Here is a 17,986-nt window from a genome sequence, read left to right on the forward strand (position 1 = left end):
CTAATAGATGAAGAACTAAATATGCGAAGTAATCTGTATATTCATATATTCAGACAACCAAATTGTGTCTCCAGAGGTGTTCCATTACAACTCCCATTATCTTCAGGTAGCATAGCCACTGAGAGTGGTGTCTGTTTTGAAAAGAAAATTGGCTCTCATTAGATTGATAGACTCAAGCAGGTCTGAAAGATGAGCTGACAGGAAGCCTAGAAGCAACTGTTTAAGAAATCATGTTATGTGTCCTGGCTTAAGCAAAGACTGCGCCAAGATGAGGAGAAAGTCTCTAGTGTTTTATTTAACTGCTATAGTAGACAGAAAAATCCTACCAAACTGAAGGAGTGTGGAAAAACCGAGACAGATAAACCCCAAAACTCAAGGCAGGTCTGTTCTGGGTTTCTTTGAATGACAGCTCAAAGTCTCTAAACTACGAATGCGTTTTCCCCCCTGGATAGGGGCCTCCTCCTGCTCAACATCCGTACTCATGACATTATGTTGATCCAGGTGTCTTGCCCCATAACTGCTTGGATCTATTCATCTAGCAGATCCACATCAAATACTTTTGATTGCTTTGAAAATAGGGATCATACAAAATTCTTTTATAATCAGATAGGCCATTAGATGGAGACTTATTTATAAGATCTCATTTGGATAGTATTTGTGAAATTTATAGCAATAACTTGCATGTATCATATTAAAATTAATTCAGCTCCTAGAGTTCCTAAGTTTAAATCAGGTATGTACAACACATGCTGCTCTCCAAAGCCAAGGGTAAGGTTTCTAGAACTCTTCTGGACATTACTACTTAAGTGTCAAATTTAATGTGATAGAATTAATTATTAAATGGAAGAGTCATCTTGTTAACAGCATTTAATTAATTAATTTACATTTACATTACATACATTTTAGTTTATATACTGAGCCTGTTCACTTTTGAACTGAGCACTATTTTAAGCAAGGCTGAGTGATCCTCAGTCCAATAAAAGCTACACACTCCTGATCTAGGTAGAATAAAATATGGCAATACAGTGTTAGGAGTTTGGATTTGATTGATTATGTGTTATCAAGTCAGTGTTGACTCTTAGCGATCACATAGATTTCTTCCAGGACAATCTGTCTCTAACCTAGGCCTTCAAGTCTTCATGGTGTACCAATTGCCACTATGACTGAGTCCATCTACCTTGCTGCCGGTTGTCCTCTTCTTTTTCCTTCCACATTTCCCAGCATTAGAGTCTTCTCCAGAGAGCTAGGTCTCCACATAATGTGCTGAAGTAGGATAATTTGACCCTGATCATTTGTACCTCAAGTGAGAGGAGTTTGGATTATAGACACTTCAAAACAACCTTGCTTATTTCTAGTTTCCTAAGGAATGTTGTTTTGATTTCTTGCTTTCTTGTAGCCAACGTCCATGAGAGCCATTCGTGCCAGGTATGATCCTTTTCTCCAGACCAGACACCGACTTGAACAGGTAAGGATTTGTTATGGTGGGAGAATGGGATGATGATGGGGTAAAAGCAATTGAGTTCCTGTAGCTAAATTCTGAAGCTTAATCTTTGATAATGCTCTTAAAGAAATGTATTTATTAAAGCCAAGATAGCATTCATGAAAATTAACCAATTGGTAAAAAGTTCTTTCACACAGGAAAAGCATCAGTAAAAAATGAAAACTGAACCAAAAGGAAAAGATGCATTTTAAGCTCCTTTGGAAAGTGGGAAAATATGAACCTCAGGAAGAACAGTTATTTGGCAATCTTGGAACTAATACCAAGATTCCTGCTTCTTTGCTGTAACACTTCTTAAATTGGAAATTGCTGAGACATGGAGCAGGACCTAAGAAATTAAATATTGGCGCAGAACCATAAAATTTGATAACCATTATGAGGAGAAGTGCTCCAGGTTATCAGGGATAGATGAGCATTAGTGCCTTGATTGGAACCTGGTGGCATAGTGGTAATCAGTCCATTTGGAACAGGACTGGATTAATATAATGACCCTGTATCTTCTAAGTTATGTTTGTGTGGCAACCCTGTATAAAACAGATTTCATTAGTCAAAACTGGAAGTTATAACAACATGAATTTACTACAAGGTCCTGACTGTCCAAGAAATAGGAGGAGGAAGGAAAATTAGGTATGTTCCCCGCCTTATTTCTAAAGATAATAAAGGCGGGATTAAAAAATATCTAAAAGAAATAGTAGATTCAGTTTATATAGCAGAAAGAACAAATATACTTACTCTCAGCCACTGCAGCAAATTGTTTGTCCAAAGATCAGGGCTAGATTAAAAACTGCCACCAAACTCTGCACCTTTTTCATTGAGAAGATTTTAACTTCTTTGAGAGGGAAAGCGATCCTACTAAAATGACCTATGCTGCTTGGACTTCATAGGTCAACATGAACTTTTTGAATGGTGACCTGCAAACCCAACAGCAGAGCTCTTGTGCCAGATGTTAAGCGTGATCCACCACCTTGTTTCATAAGGAATTGAAAAAGTTGCCCTATACTGAGCCAGACCATTTAGTTATTTAGCCAAAGATTGTTTATATTACCTGCCAACAACTCTTTACAGGTTGAGGTAGTATATATTTCATATCTTTATGAAATCCTTGGGGTGGGGAAGGCAAGAGTACTCTAAATATTCTACCCTATCCCTCCACACTCCTGGTATACCCTAGGCCATTAATGATTAGAGATTAAGGAGAGGCATATAGACATGGGCATTAGCAGAACTCCAGGGAAGAGAACTCCAAACTTGAGGGGCTGTTAAGAAAGAAGGCTTGGGAGTTAAGTGGATAGCTCAATGTAAACCCAATATGTTGCTTGATGTTACAATAAAACTGCTAATACTGTAATGCTTGTTTTATATAAAGCTGTGAAGTAACCTCACTTGAAATATTTTATAGTATTCTGGTGATCACACTTAAAAATATGTAGAAGATTTTGGTATGGTTCAGAAGAAGGCTGGTCTTATTTTTACAGCTGAAGCAGCTGGGCCACAGCATAGACAAAGTGGAATTCATTGTGATGGGTGGAACATTCATGGCTCTTCCGGAAGAATACAGAGATTACTTTATCCGTAATTTGCATGATGCTTTATCAGGTCATACTTCTAACAGTGTGGCAGAGGCAGTCAGGTAGGTACCTTATGCAGCAGATATTTTGGTATATTGATTAGTTTTGTATGTTAATCTGTTTGTTGTACCTGATAGTTGCATCATATAGATGTCCAACAATGAAAATTCCTCTGGTGTCTTAAAAATGTTCTAGTGCTGTTTAAAATATTTAAGAAATACTGTATATTACCTTAAGACCAACAGTGATAACCACCCAGAGTCCCTCCTTTGGGTGGGGGATGGGCAGTGATAAAATTTGATAAATAAATAAATAAAAAACAATGAATAACTACGGAAGCTGTTCTTCTGTTAACTGACCAAAGACTACTAAAGAAGGATCAAGAGCTTGCATGGAAGCTTATTGAATGTATCTGTTCCTGCTGACTAATTCATTTTCCCTTGTCTGTACCATTGTTTATTCAAGGATGGAGAATGAGAATCAAGGTAAAAGTTGGGGGAAAAGAGATGAAGTTTTATGTATTATCGGCAGATAAAAATTGCCAAATAATTAGGTCAGAATAGTATCTACCCAAGAGACCTTAGATATGCACCCTTGATGATAATCTAACAAAAATATTGAGCTTGCTACCAGCACTGGCCTCAACAATTAAAAAGTGGCCAATGTATTGCTCATTTTAAAATAAGACCCAGGGAAATTAAATTAATTAAAGGCCATCTTGATTGACTTCTGTCTCGGGTAAATTGGTAGAAAGCAGTATTAATTTTATTAACTGTAATAACATCTATAGAAGAAGGATCAATATAGGTTTTGCAGAGGTAAGGCAAACCAGCTTTCTAGAGTTCATTGAGTGGGATGTGGATGGGAATAATCCAATAAACCCTTCTAAGAGCTTTTGGTTAAATCCTTCACCAAGTGCTTCTGAATAAATGTGGCCTTCCTGGAATATGTCTGTTGGTAACTTCATGGAACAGTAATAGACTGAAGTACAGGTAGCAAAGTCTAGACTAAGCAGATAAAATTTACTCATTTCCATAACTGAGGAAATTTTTTAAATAGGGAGGGTTGTGTTTTTAAGAGTAGTTGATAAGTGATTTGGAGTTGATGAGTAGAGATGTGGTCCAGTTTGCTAATGGTATCTAATTAAGGTATAAAACAGAAAGAAATTCTGAAGAATCCTAAGAAAGTCTAAACTGGGGGAATGGACAATAAATAACAAATATGGTTCATTATAAGTAAATATAAAGTGAAAGACATTTTTAGCAAAAAATATTCCTAATTCCAGATATAGACTGATGCAGACCAGGATAAGATATTGTGGTTATGGATAGCCCAGCCCTGGAACTTTGGCCCAGTGTTCAGGAATAATGAATCCCAAGTTAAAGATCTTTAGGAAGAAAACTGAAAAGAAAAATCCCCAGTATTGTAAAGCCTTTGTATTCATCCATGGTGCATTCAGCTCAAAAAATGATTTTCTCCATGATACCACTAAATATGTCTGTATCTGTATCTAGTAGAGCTGAAAAATCAGACACCTAAAACAAATCAAGTGTGCAGCAATTCTTAAAAAGGCAATGAAACATTTGTAGTGTTTTATTTAGTAAAATAGTGATTTGGAAGGCACAGTAGAAGTGTCTAAAATTGGCCATTTCATAGAGAAGGCAGATAGAGATACGTTTTTTTTCTTGCTGTGGGTTTTCCACTAAAGGTAATGAGCAATGGGCTCAGAACCGACAAAAGAAAGTAGATCTTTGCACAACAGAAAAATAACTTTAAAATTGGAGATATGATGGTGGCCGCACTTTAATAACTTTCATAGATAATCTTTTGTGAAACAGGACTGTAAAGCTGTGTGAAGTAGATACAATGCTTATTCTAGAATTTAACAGCTTTTTCCTCTGGAGGGCAGCAGATACTTAAAATAGTTTGTTAGGAAAATTTTTCCATTTGATTCCCCAGAGTTGCTCTTCTGGTGTGACTTGACTGTCAAAAGTCAAGTAGAAAAAGTATTGCATGGGGAAGAATCCATATCTTTAGCAGTTTCTCAGATTGTTGAGCTGGCATGCTGCCAACAGGGGTCTGGTGTTTATGAATCTTTCTTGAAGACAGTTGCTTGAAACACTCAAGTTAGACAATTTGCTTGTGTGTGTATCCAGACTCAAAAGGGTGACAGCAGCTCTACAGAGAAGAGCCATCAATATGTGGTGGGCTTTTTGCGTGCAGTATGCTCCCATGTCCATGTATGGCTATGAAAGATGCAAGTCAGTGAAAGCTTACTGCCAGTTAGCATAGACTAAGGTTCTCCAATCTAGTGCCTCTAGATTTGTTGGACCACATGTCCCATGATCCCTGCACAGTCCAGGTTGGCATAGCCAAACTAGCTGGAATAGTCTGTTTCCTATATTCCTGCATTTCAATAATCAAATGATTGTTTTTATGCTATTTTACTGCTGCGTTGCTGTTGTTTTTCTTATATTTTAAAATTCATACTCTTCTGTAGAGGTGTGTGCATACGTATATATAAGAAAAACAGCAGTCAGAAACATAGTTGTCAGCTTACAGCTGAAACCCCAATGGAGGAAAGGCAGAGAGCAGGTAGTGGTGATAATAGATGAATAATATATTAATCATGATTGACATGTCCTCTTTCAATGCAAGATATTAAGAAAGAGTCCCCCGATGGGAGGAGATGGGCGGGGACAAATTGGATAGATAGATAGATAGATAGATAGATAGATAGATAGATAGATAGATAGATAGATAGATAGATAGATAGATAGATAGATAGAATATAATATTGGCATGTGCATGCATCATGCTAAACTATATTATAGAATGCAGATGTACCTAATTACAGATTAAGTCTTGTGTTGTCTCTGAGCCCTTCAGTAAGAAGGATCTGGTAGCACCTTTTCAGACTAAGGCTTTCTCATTTTATTAAGGCATAAGATTTATGAGCTATAGCTCACTTCATCAGATGCAGTGGAGTGGCTAGATTGATGTCAGATTTAAATTGAAATAAGGCCGAGGGGTCCTGCTGATCAATTGGGTGAAAAATTGCTTGTGTATTATCACCCTTTTGTCATATTCCATCTGATGAAGAGAGCTAAAGCTTACAAAGGCTTATACCTCTTAATACAATTTGTTAATCTGAAAAGGGACTACTAGCCTCCTTCTGATACTGGGCTACCATAGACTAACATGGCTCTCCTCCTGCAATATCTGATCCCTTCATTAATCAAAATATTCTAGCAGTACAAAGAGATTGTCAAGTTGGGAACTATCAAGAAAGGAAGCCCCACAGCTTTTCTCAACAAGTGACTCCATAAATATACTGTTCTACTTTTAATGTCACGTATACAGTATTGACTGCCAGTGTTGTATAGTGGTTAAGGCACTGGAGATGGATCAAGTTCAAGTCCCCACTCAGTTACTGAGGTCAGTGGTGACTTTGGGCTAGTCATACTCTCTCAGTCCAACCTATCACACTGAATTGTTGCAAAGGTTAAATTTGGGGCGACCTCCCCATATATATGCTGTGTTGAGTTTTCCAGAAGAATATTGATTTTGAGATCGAATTGAAAGAGCAATTATGTAGGACAGAGTTGAGGAAACATCTTTAAATGTCTTTAATCATTAATTTAGTTTATAAGGCTACCTGACTGAAAGTGATTCAAGATGCTTCCAGTAGGTTTGAAAGATGTGACTTGGGACCAATACCCTAACAGCAGTGAGGATTCTTATATTTCCTGAAGATACTTCAAGCCCAGGTTAGATGCAGGGGTAGGATAACCAGTGAGTTTTTCTAGGGACAGTCAGGGTCTACCCAGCTAGTATGCCTGACCGTTTTCCCCCAAAGCATCCACAGAGTGTATATAGGGATGAAGTGCAATGCTCTGCTTTTTTGTTACATAAGGACAGCAAATTTCTATTTCATCATTACCTTCTTATTTGAACTAATTGATGAAACATAAGTATGTCACCCCTGTTACTAGAAATGCTTTTCTGAAATACTTAAGGAAGTATAAAAGCTTAGGACTAGAGTTTAGAAGAGTGGCCATTCCTTGTTAAAGGCAAAGGCTGTCGTGAATATGTGTTTTTCTTATTTGTTAACAATATTCTGTGCTTACCCTGAAAGGAAATTGCTTGATCAGTATATAGGTATGCATGCCTGTTAATAATAATATATCAGACAATGTTACCTCCTCTCTCTCTCTCTCTCTCTCTGTGTCAGTTTTCATGATAATCAGTTTAAACATTCACAGATGCTTCAGTAATTTAAACAAATATTCTTCAGTATTTGGCAGATTGGAAATCTCAGGGGGCAGTATAAGGACACAGTATGGCTTTTAGAATGGCACCAAAGGAGAAGAGCAGCCTTTCCCCATCTCTGGATTTTCAGATGCATTGACTAACACTTCTTTCACCTTCACGTAAGAGTGGCAACTGGCCAAACTAGCTAGGGATGACGGGGTTGTGAGTCAACACAGCTGGAGAGCAGCACTGAGGAGAAGACTATTCCAGAGAGCATTAAAGCAATCTCTGCCTTTTGGAAATCCTATTTACTCCTAGTACCCAAGCCTCAAATGTACATTGTGTCCAATGAATGGCCAATCTACTGTGTACTACACTGAATGGAGCTGGAAATTCTCCTGATAACCCAGCTCCTTATAGAATTAAGTTCTGTGCCTACATAAAAAATGGTTTTGGTCCATGGGGTTCCTGCATGACCACGTATTGCTGGCCACTACATGGAAAATTCCAACAGAAACATGTTTTCCAGAAAGCATTGCATCAAGGAGCCTCGATATTTGGGAGAACAGAACCAGCCACTGGCCCAGTGACAAGGGGTTTTCTCATTCTAAAGACTGCCTGGCAAGGCTGATGAGAAATTTTTTAATTTTATCTCCTGAGAACACGAGGCCACTAAAGGGATTTCAGTAGGCTTTCCAGATCCCTATCAAACAAGGCCCAGCCGGGGATTTAATGATTACATGGATAAGGCAGGGGGTGTCACTTCTGTGGGAGGACAGCTGCCTGCGTGGCAATCATTATTCTGCTGTCGACTTGACTTTGTTCTTTAGAGAAATGGTTTCACTTCTAGGTGTTGAAATGTAGAATTCTGGGGGAAGCGGGTAGGAGGAGAAAAGAAAGTGATTTGAACAGGAGCACATAGATGAAGGTAACTTTTTAGATGGAAATAAACCGGGTTCTCTTTATCTTACCTCTCCTTCTGACTCATTTACGGGATGGAGGAAATGCTGGCCAAAACTAATCCAGTTCTGACTCACGATTTAAAAACTTGAGTTAAGTCCAAGAAAGTTTAACTTGGCCATAAAGTTGTTAGTAACTTTTGGCAGAGAAGAGAGAAAGATAAGACCTTCAATTATGTGTCTTTTGAACAGGCTTAAAGAATTCTAAACAAATTGGAGTGGAAACAAGCTGGCAGAAAACAATTTTTTTTTTTTGGTTTTATGCTTATCCTGCCAATGGGAAGAGCACTGGCTTTTTGTTTTATCTGCCAGAGATTTAGTTCTGCATTATGCAACTTCATGTACATGATGCAGTCAGTTATTTTTATTTGGAAAATAAAATCCACACTATCTGTGACTTGCAGTTTGGCTGCATTTTGAAGACTTGCATTCATTTATCCTAGAGGCAGCCACACTGCCAGTGGCTCTTTAAAATAGTTTTCATTCTGCTAGTTGCTCCCACTTTCATTTTTTTTTATGGTTAATAAATAGAAATCAGATGATGAGATATTATAACAAACTAGTATCTGCCATGCAATTTTTTAGACAATGGAGTATGCTACATTTCAGTATTTTATAAAGGATTGTTAACAGGCAGGATTTTTCCCCCTGGATTAAAATTGGAGAAGTGCTTCAGTATTACAGTTGTTATATTGTCTCTATATTGTCATTCAGCTCCCAAAATGATGTTTTTAGGATAGTCCACATTATATTATTACTGTACAGAGGAATATGTACATAACCTTGAAGAAGGGATGCGGGAACAGTTAAAGCAAAATAAGAGATAATGTCCTGGGAAAGAAGAAGATATGAGAAAGTAACTGAAAATAATCCTGCCTTGAATCTGTTTGGAATAAGAGGAAGCAGAGGGAAACATTGGCAGGCTTTCAAGTTTCTATTCCAACAATAAAGTAACCATACTGTATAGTAATCGTTGTGCTGTCTGTTTCCAGGCCTGGCCTGGCCTGGACTACCCCAAAGGGCTGACAACTCCAACACTCCATATGTGATCGGTCACCCTGGTTTCTAGACTCTCTCTATGCTTTTGAAAATTAGACACATGAAGGCTTCCTATTCTAAGGAACATTGAATTGTCAAGGTATCCAATATCATGGGGGGATGAAGTTTCAAGGCTCTTTCTCCAAGCTTCTGCCTACAACAGTTTTTTCCAGCTCATGACCCTTCCCAAAAGCACTGGATTGCAGGTCCCATCATTCTTCAACCAATGTAGCTAACAGCCCTCTCAAAATCAATGAGTCTGAGATGATCACTGCTTGAACTCATGTCTAATTCTACTTTTTTAACATGGGGGTAAATTGAAAGAAGTTGGAGGAAGATCAGAAATCACTTGCAGGTGTAGGCTCAAGTCTCCTCTTTTTGTGTGCATGAATATATTCTTTAACAAGCTTATTGATGAATTAAATTCAGTTTTCATTGCCAGAGGCAAGCAGTGTTTCTTTGTCAGTAGATCCATTTAAAATTTTGAGAACATTTTTAACTCTCCCAGAATGCTTACCTGTTAAATCCAGCCATGGTCTCGTAAAAAAAAAAAAGCATGAAAGTATGTAGTTTGTGTTCAAATCATATATGCACTTGATTACAGTTTAAGGTAGCTTGTGGGAGAAGTTTCTCACTTGTAGATTAGATTCTGGCATATTTATTTTATTTTATTTATTATTCAAATTTAGCCACCGCCCATCTCCCCCAAAAGCAAGGTTATCTCTGCAGATACTCATTCTGTCCCATGATGGTGACCATCCCATAGCTCATCCTTGTCACTGAGTAGCAGAATTTTGCTACAGAGTAGGTGACTTGGGATTTCTATCCTCTACAGGTACTGTAGGCCTTGCTTGGTGACCTTGCTTGGCAACCACATTTGGGACTGGCAACTCCATCACTTAAGTGATACAGTTGCTAAGCGAAACATCATGACCGTGACAGACTTATGACGTCACTTCCCATTTGGTAATTAAGTGAGTCACCATGGGTCGTAAAGTGAGACATCACATGACCACAACTTGTGATTCTACTGCTGGCTTCTCCATTGACTCCGCTTGTCCAAGGCTGGTTGTAAGCGCCTGCAGGTTGCAAAGTGCCCAAATGTTGATCACGTGACCACAGGGAAGCTGCTATGATTGTAAATGCAAAGACTGGTCCTAAAATTACTTTTTCAGCGCCATCATAACTTTGAATGGTCACTAAACAGGGCAGTCGTTAAGCAAGATCTACCTGTATAAAGTATCTAACATAACATTGTTCAGTATGACCCAGATTTTGTGTCTCTTTCCTGATTCTCTTCTATCCAAAAATAAAAATTTCAAGCCATTTAATGTTTGGCTTGCTTGGACCAGAATAGAACAAATTCTATTCCATCCAGCTTTGGCTGAAATACTGACTGTGATTCAGGATCTGTCACTTTAAACTATGTATTTGTGTCCCCAGACATTAGTTACAGGGATTGGATTTTATTTATTTGTAAAGTATTTCTAAACTGTTTATTAAAATAACCCTAAGGATAGCTTCAGGGTAAAAATATAAGATATAATAAAATAGTGCAATAAAGCTGCATTTATAAAAACATGCATATAATTGATAAAAACAATAAAATGTGCCCTGGAAGGGAAAGGATGATTTGTCAGTAAGTAATTCAGTAGCAAGAATTGTTCTGCTAACAGATGGTAGCTGCAGAGCTGTTTACTGAGATCAGCCAAATGATAGCCTACAATAAGATTTCTAACGTGCTGTAGTTTGCTCAAAAATCCTATTTGTATGGAAAAAAGAAGCCTTGAAGAATTGCATACAGTTTAGAGTTGGCTATTCTTATTAAAGAACTAGGCAACCCATGACCCATTGGGTCATTGTCTCAGAGCTATTTCCTTACCAGATTCCTCAATACCTTCAACAGTGGCAGAGCTTCTAATGTACTGCCTTCACTGGAAAAGTTCTTAAAAATTCAGGGAGATTATTCAGAGATGTATCTGCCTTAAAAATAGCCCATGTCATTCATATTGAACTGTATAGCACAAACATCAGGAATCAAACACAGGAAATGTTTTATGACATTTTGTATTATGTCATAAAATGTTTTATTATAACTTTAATGTCATAAAATGTTTTATAAAATTTGTCAAACTTCAATTCCACAGGAGTGATGGGTCCTGGATTTTGGACACATTCTGTAAGTTAGCCCATTTGAGACACCTTGGTTCAAAAACTGTTGTCCTATGATTTACCATTTTGCCCAGTTAAAGGTTACAAAGTATCAGACAGACACAAGAGTTTTAGTAGTATATAGATTCAGGCTATACTATTGAAAATATGAGAAAGATACCTGATGATACCCAATTATACATCTAGTCCCAGGCCAACCAGGTGATGCTGTTGAGGTCCTGGTCCAGTACCTAAAGACTGTGCAGGTCTGAATGGGAAGGAATATGTTGAAGTTGAATCCTGATGAGTGGCTGTAGTTATCTGGGGGCCCTGGCTCTGGGATCTTCAATCTTTGGTCTTAGATGGGATTGCACTTCCTCATTCAAGACTGATGTGCAATTTGGGGTGTCACTATGGATTCACTGCATCTGCTCAAAGACTTGAAGACTGCTCAGAAGCTACAGCTAGTCCAGAATGCAGTGGCACAAACAGTGATGGGCATTCCTTGTTCTGCCCATGTGACACCACTGCTCTGCAAGCTGCACTAGTTATTGGTTGGCTTCCAAATGCAATTTGAGATACTGGTTATCACATATAAAGTCCTTTGTGGCATAGGGCCTCCCAGACTTGTTGGGAGTTGGGTAACCTATAAATTGTATGTATGTATGTATGTAGCAGTACAAATGGGAAGGGTAGTGGGAGATAGTTGCTTACTGTTAGGGTGGAAAGGTCACCCTGAGTCCTTTTAGTACCTGTTGTACTCCCTGTTGTTCCCTTTCAGAGTGCTCATGGAAGGGATTGTTGAAGGCACCCTACTTTTCTTCAAGCTGTGGCCCTTTTCCCAAGGAGGCATGCCTGTCAGACTTACTCTAGAACATACTATCAATTCTACCATGAAAGTGATTTTATTCCCTGCAATTAGCATTTTAACTGGTTGACTTCACAGTATTAAACTTGCAAAAACATTGCACCAGATCAGAGTACAGGTTGGGACAGGGAACACATCATGAACAATGCTGATGTAAAATGGGACATTTTGACATTTGTCAGCCAAAATTCACAGTTCTGACATTTACTCTTCTCCAGTGCCAAACAGCAAGTCTGGTTAGGTTACAAGAGAAAGGATTTGCAATGAAAGTTGTGAGTAGTTAGTTTCCCCCAGTCACTTCTGTTTGCTAGTTTTAAATAGGACAATTTGGTTTGCTACAGAATATTGCAATATACCTCTTAACAGGAGTACTTAATATTCAAAACTTCTACCTATCAGCCGTGCCTTTTCTAGGGTACACTGCTCCATTCCCTCTCCCAATAATCCACTTTCATTTCTCACTGATACTCAACACCCCATGAGCTTCTGCAGAATAGCTCTAAAACTCTATTTAGGTTAGGAGATGGCCCCAAAATATGCCAGCTCTGAGAAGTGCTGTCCATCCTGAGAATGCTGGGGAGAGAGGTAGGATTGGGAATGCCCCCTTTAGTAACAATTACTGGCAACAAAAGACCCACAGCCCTCCTGTACGTTTTCTGATATCACAGGTAGAATGAGAGATACGGCATCAAAGGAGCCATTCTTTGTCACTTCTCCCCACCACCACTTCTCTCCCCCACTTTTCCTGATTCCCTAGGTACAGGAGGGAAAGGAGAGGCCCAATCCTGCCTTCTCTCTACCCATTCTTACCACTGGTGGCAGAAATGAGGGAGGGAAGGAGAAGCAGGTATTCTCACCTTTTTGCTGCAGGAATGCAAGCTGCAGAGCCATTGCCAATTCAATAGACCTTTAGACAACTTCAGGACAGTTGCACTGAAGTTACAGAAGACCTTCATGATTCAACTTCCCATCCACCCCTCAACCCCCTTTCTCCATATAACTGCCCAATCCCCCTGCAGCTTTTGTTGCACCTGGGTCAAAGTCACAGGGTATTCTTTATATGTGTCAATAATCTGCTGGCAGAACATTGGAAACCTATATAAAAAGGCCCCCGTGGCATAGGTGTTCCAGTTGTATGATAGGGAAAGAATCTCTGCAGGTAGCACACCTGTGGTGAAATGGAACTTCCATGGGGATAAGCTTGTCTGTCTGTTGCCAGTTCTCTTGGCCTCAGAAATTCCAACTTCCCCTGCTTTTCTTTCCCACTGTTGCTCCTGAACCCATGGGTTGCAGAAAAAGGGGAGAAGTAGGGGAGAGGAGCTCCTTTGCTGGCAGTTCTCCAAACCCATTGAGATGGGAAAACTGACAGCAAAAGACATGCTGACTGTCCTACTGCCAAAGGGCAAATGACCCTGAAATGCAGCGGCTGGGGCCAGGGGCTGGGGTAATGTACCCATAGTAACCTCGGGGCCAATAGAGCAGGACAGGTCCACCCCTAAACTTACTTCAGATCCCTTTATGACAAAGACTATGCCACTTGGCATGGCTTATGCTGGCAGAAATGGAAGAACACTTCTGAAGCAGAGCAACGAAAGACAGGTGGAAGTTGTGTTTAGGCTTTCTTTTCAAATATGTTTATAGTTGTACAAGCCTTGAGGATAACCTTCTCTGCTTTCTCAATGCTTTGGTTGTACTTCCGTTACTGGCAGGCATTATTTCAGTTCACTATTGGAAGAAATGATAAAGAAATGATTCATGATTATCTCTCGATGCTAGATGTCATAGATATCATCCACCTAGAAGGTTGGTTCAGGTGAACCTGCCAACTTCTCTGCCATGGACAAGCTGGGCCCCAGCACAATATCTGAGTCAGAAATATCTCCCACAAGTTCAAGACTCTCCACCATGGATCCAGTCTCAATAATACATCATTAAACTCACAATGGTGGCATTGGTTAGCGTATAGAAACATTAAAAGCCAAAATGAATGATTATAGAGGAAAATGTTGTAGGAGTAGACATGACGGTCTGAACACCCATTTGGTACCCCCTGGATCAAACAAATGACATTGACCACCAAGTTTTCTTCCCTTTATCACTTTTCCATCAAATGACCGCCAAGTTTTCATCCCTCTATCTCTCTCCCTCATTCTCTGTCTCTCTGTCCTGCATCTAAACATACAAAATTGGCATGTTAACAGACCATATTTAAAACATCCCCCAAAGAACTCCAGAAAGGGCCAAGAATACTTCTCTTCCCTCCAATAATGTCATGTCACTGAATTTCCTTCTTGCAAGTTGTTGTTGTTATTCAGTTCCCGGCTTTGTTGTCGAGATACACTCAGTATTGGCTGGATATACCTTAATTGCCCCTTATTTAGAATAGGTTCAATGAATACCAGTTAGCTTGGTGCAGGTGGGATTGGCAACTTTCAGCATAAAATTCACTACATAGGAATTGCATGGTGCTGGAAGGAACATTTGTCATTCTTGAGCTTCTTTGAACCTAAATGGCCTGATTGATTCCCTGATGGTGTCCCATACTGTGACTGATCCCTAAACCACATCACTTGCTTTCTCACCTCCTGAAGTCACTGGTAGGAACCTGACTTGACTTCTGGACTGTCTTGTTTGCCCCTCTGGTCTATGAATAGACTTTGTAATATGGGTAAATTGTGGATTATGTGACCTGTCTGCACTGTGACCCCTCTAATGAGCTTAGCCATTTTCTTCAAAATAGCTATTACTTGTCTGGAGTTAATAAGGTATAGTAGTTACTAATCTATATATAGCTATATATATAGTATTAATAATATAGGATTAGTGTGATGTCAAGTTATATTACAATCCTCTAATCTAGCAGCAGTATTTGAACACCTCAGCAAATACATTTCTGTAAGTTAACTTCTAGATTTAACTTGCTGCGTAGTATAGCCATGATAAATAGCTACTGCAATGCAGTGAGCAAAGGATCCCCTGAGTGTAAGTAGGAAATGTAGGTAATAACATAGTTTTTATCTCTTTTTACATTTAATTATGTTCTTTCTCTTTAAAATACTTTTTCTACAACTTCAAAGTAGAATGATTAGGTTAGAATCAAGTCATATTACCTTCTGATTTCATTTGCCAGGCTGTGTTTTGCAACAGTGCACTATATATTAGTCATCAGCAGAAGATTTGTGTTCCACCATTCATTCATTGAAAACAGGCATCTGGAATCTACTTTTTCCTTGCAGCATGGGATGTGGCTGAAAGTAAAAGCATAGATTTCACAGTAACTAGGAGGAAGTTCGCAGACCAGAGACCTGATGGTATGCTGAGGGCTCTCCAGAGCAGTCTTTCTAACCTTTTGACCCTGGAGGAAACTTTGAAATATTTTTCAGACCTCAGGGAACCCCTGCACATTCAGGCTCAAATATAGGCCAGAAGTTACAAAATTATTACATTCATTTCAGGTGTAGGCCTGTATATATGCATTAACAGTGTTCTTAAACTAAAAATAAAGAATGAAACTTGCCTCTTTAATGTGAAGTTGCCCAAATTTGAAATATTTTTTAAAATAAATTTTGATCTCACAGGGAAGCCCTAGTGACCTCTCACGGAACCCTGGTTGAGAAACCCTGCTCTAGACAGTAGAATTAGATTCTCCCCAACAGGATCTAGATTTTCCATCCAGTGGATATCAGCAATGGACTCCTTTTGAGGCTGTGAAGCAGCATCTGGAGTTCAGTAGTTTGGGAAAGGCTGATGTTTATGTTTATCTCTCTACCTTTCTTCCCAAGGCAAGAAATTGATAAAGTGACTAAAATCCAATGAAAGTAATAAAATACAGTACAAAACATACCAACTGAGTTTGATTGATCAATCATATACCATTACATCTTTCTCAATTCTTAGACACATAGATAGACCTTCTTCAGGACCATCTGTCCCCAGTCTAGTCCTTCAGGTCCCCCAACTGAGCACCCTTCACCACTGTAAGTCGAGTCTATCCATCTTGATCTTGCTGCTGGTCATCCTCTTCTCTTTCCTTCCATCTTTCCCAGCTTTATGGACTTCTTAAGGGAGCTGGGTCTTCACATACTATACAGTAATGTGTCCAAAATATAATAGTTTGAGCCTGATCATTTCTGCTTCAAATGAGAACTCTGGATTTATTTGTTCTATGATCCATTTGTTTGTTTTCTTTGCTATTTGTTATATTCTCAAGAGTATTCTCCAACAGCAAAGTTCAAAAGCGTCAATGCTCTTTCTTTCCTCCTTCTTCAAACACAAACGTTCGCACTGATAGAGTGTCACAGGGAAAAGCATTGCCTGCACAGCTCCGACTTTTGTAGGTATGGACATATCACAGCATCTGAATATCTTTTCCAAGGCCTTTGTTGCTACCTTACCAAGTACTAGTCTGTGGCACAATTCTCAAACCAGTTGAAAAAATGCAAAATAACTTGTTTAATAAAGCAATAGTGCTCCTGAAAGCTAGTATAAAATAATTATAGTTTTTCTTTTTAACTGAAAAAAAGAGAATGTCTACGAATACACACTACTGTTGATTGATTTTCTCATTGAGATATTCCAAGTCAGTACTTCCCTAAAATGCAGTCCAAAAACATTTAACTGCTGAGACTCAAGTGTTCATTTGGGGATAGCCAGTTCTTAATCTGTGCTAGCCTTGAATGAGGTGGCTGATCTGTATGTATCTGTAAATCAGTCCCATTAAACATTAAGTTACCATGCACAGATGTACACTGAAGTCAAGGCTGAGGTTCTTTGAAGCATAGTGGACATACACATGTCTTAGGTGAGCTTCAGGAATATTCTCAAGACATTTCACATTTTGGTTTGTCTGTCATACAGCTGCAAAAATCTTGCATTTATGAATACCAGAAACCCACTGGCATTGTACTCAGCTTCTTTTCATCCAGAGGAAAAAGACTGCCATACTTTGTTTTCTATACTCGAAGTAGAATTAACACTTCTTTAAACTAGTCCATTGTTGGAACATGTGTGAAGCAGTGTCCTGAAAAGAGAAAACATTCAAGCAAATGTCCTCCTTCTCCAGAGCTATTACATGAGACATCATATTGATACTTTTTACAATGCAGTGGATAATGGCAAGTGAGATGAGCTCCAGACTGTCCTTCAGCAAAAGATCATAGAATAACTCAGTGGCAGACTGCAGAGATTTAGGGACAGTTCTGAATGCACCATTGTCATAGTTGTCATAAAAATGATTTGCTAAGATATTCTCTGAAGCCACCGATTACAATGAGCTATGCTAGCTTAGATAGATGTATGTTGTGTACCATAACATGAATTATCTTGGCTGAACTTAACCCACCTCACTTGCAGCTCTTTTTCCCCTCACTCTCCCTTCTACAGGTACTCTGAGCGAAGCCTTACAAAGTGCATCGGGATTACTATAGAGACCAGGCCAGATTATTGCCTGAAACGGCATTTGAGTGACATGTTGTCCTATGGATGCACAAGGCTGGAGATTGGAGTGCAAAGCATTTATGAGGATGTGGCCAGAGACACTAACAGGTAAGACCTGGGGGCCAGAGGCAAAATGGGTATAGAAGTTTTTAGAGGGAAATTATGCAAACTTACACAGGAGAGTCTGCCAGAATCTTCCATAGAAAGTTGCCTA

The 17,986-nt window shown here is 39.0% G+C and overlaps 1 protein-coding gene across 1 annotated transcript in view; it reads left to right on the forward strand.

Moving 5' to 3' along the window:
• Positions 1 to 17,986, forward strand: part of ELP3 (elongator acetyltransferase complex subunit 3) — a 107,713-nt gene that overhangs the window by 14,257 nt on the left and 75,470 nt on the right. The window contains exons 6-8 of the mRNA XM_063300645.1: positions 1,397 to 1,465; positions 2,974 to 3,128; positions 17,719 to 17,880. Of these exons, the coding sequence (XP_063156715.1) occupies positions 1,397 to 1,465; positions 2,974 to 3,128; positions 17,719 to 17,880 (386 nt within the window). The remainder of the gene's footprint in view (positions 1 to 1,396; positions 1,466 to 2,973; positions 3,129 to 17,718; positions 17,881 to 17,986) is intronic.

Source organism: Candoia aspera, chromosome 1 (assembly GCF_035149785.1).
Source record: "Candoia aspera isolate rCanAsp1 chromosome 1, rCanAsp1.hap2, whole genome shotgun sequence".
Taxonomy (NCBI): domain Eukaryota; kingdom Metazoa; phylum Chordata; class Lepidosauria; order Squamata; family Boidae; genus Candoia; species Candoia aspera.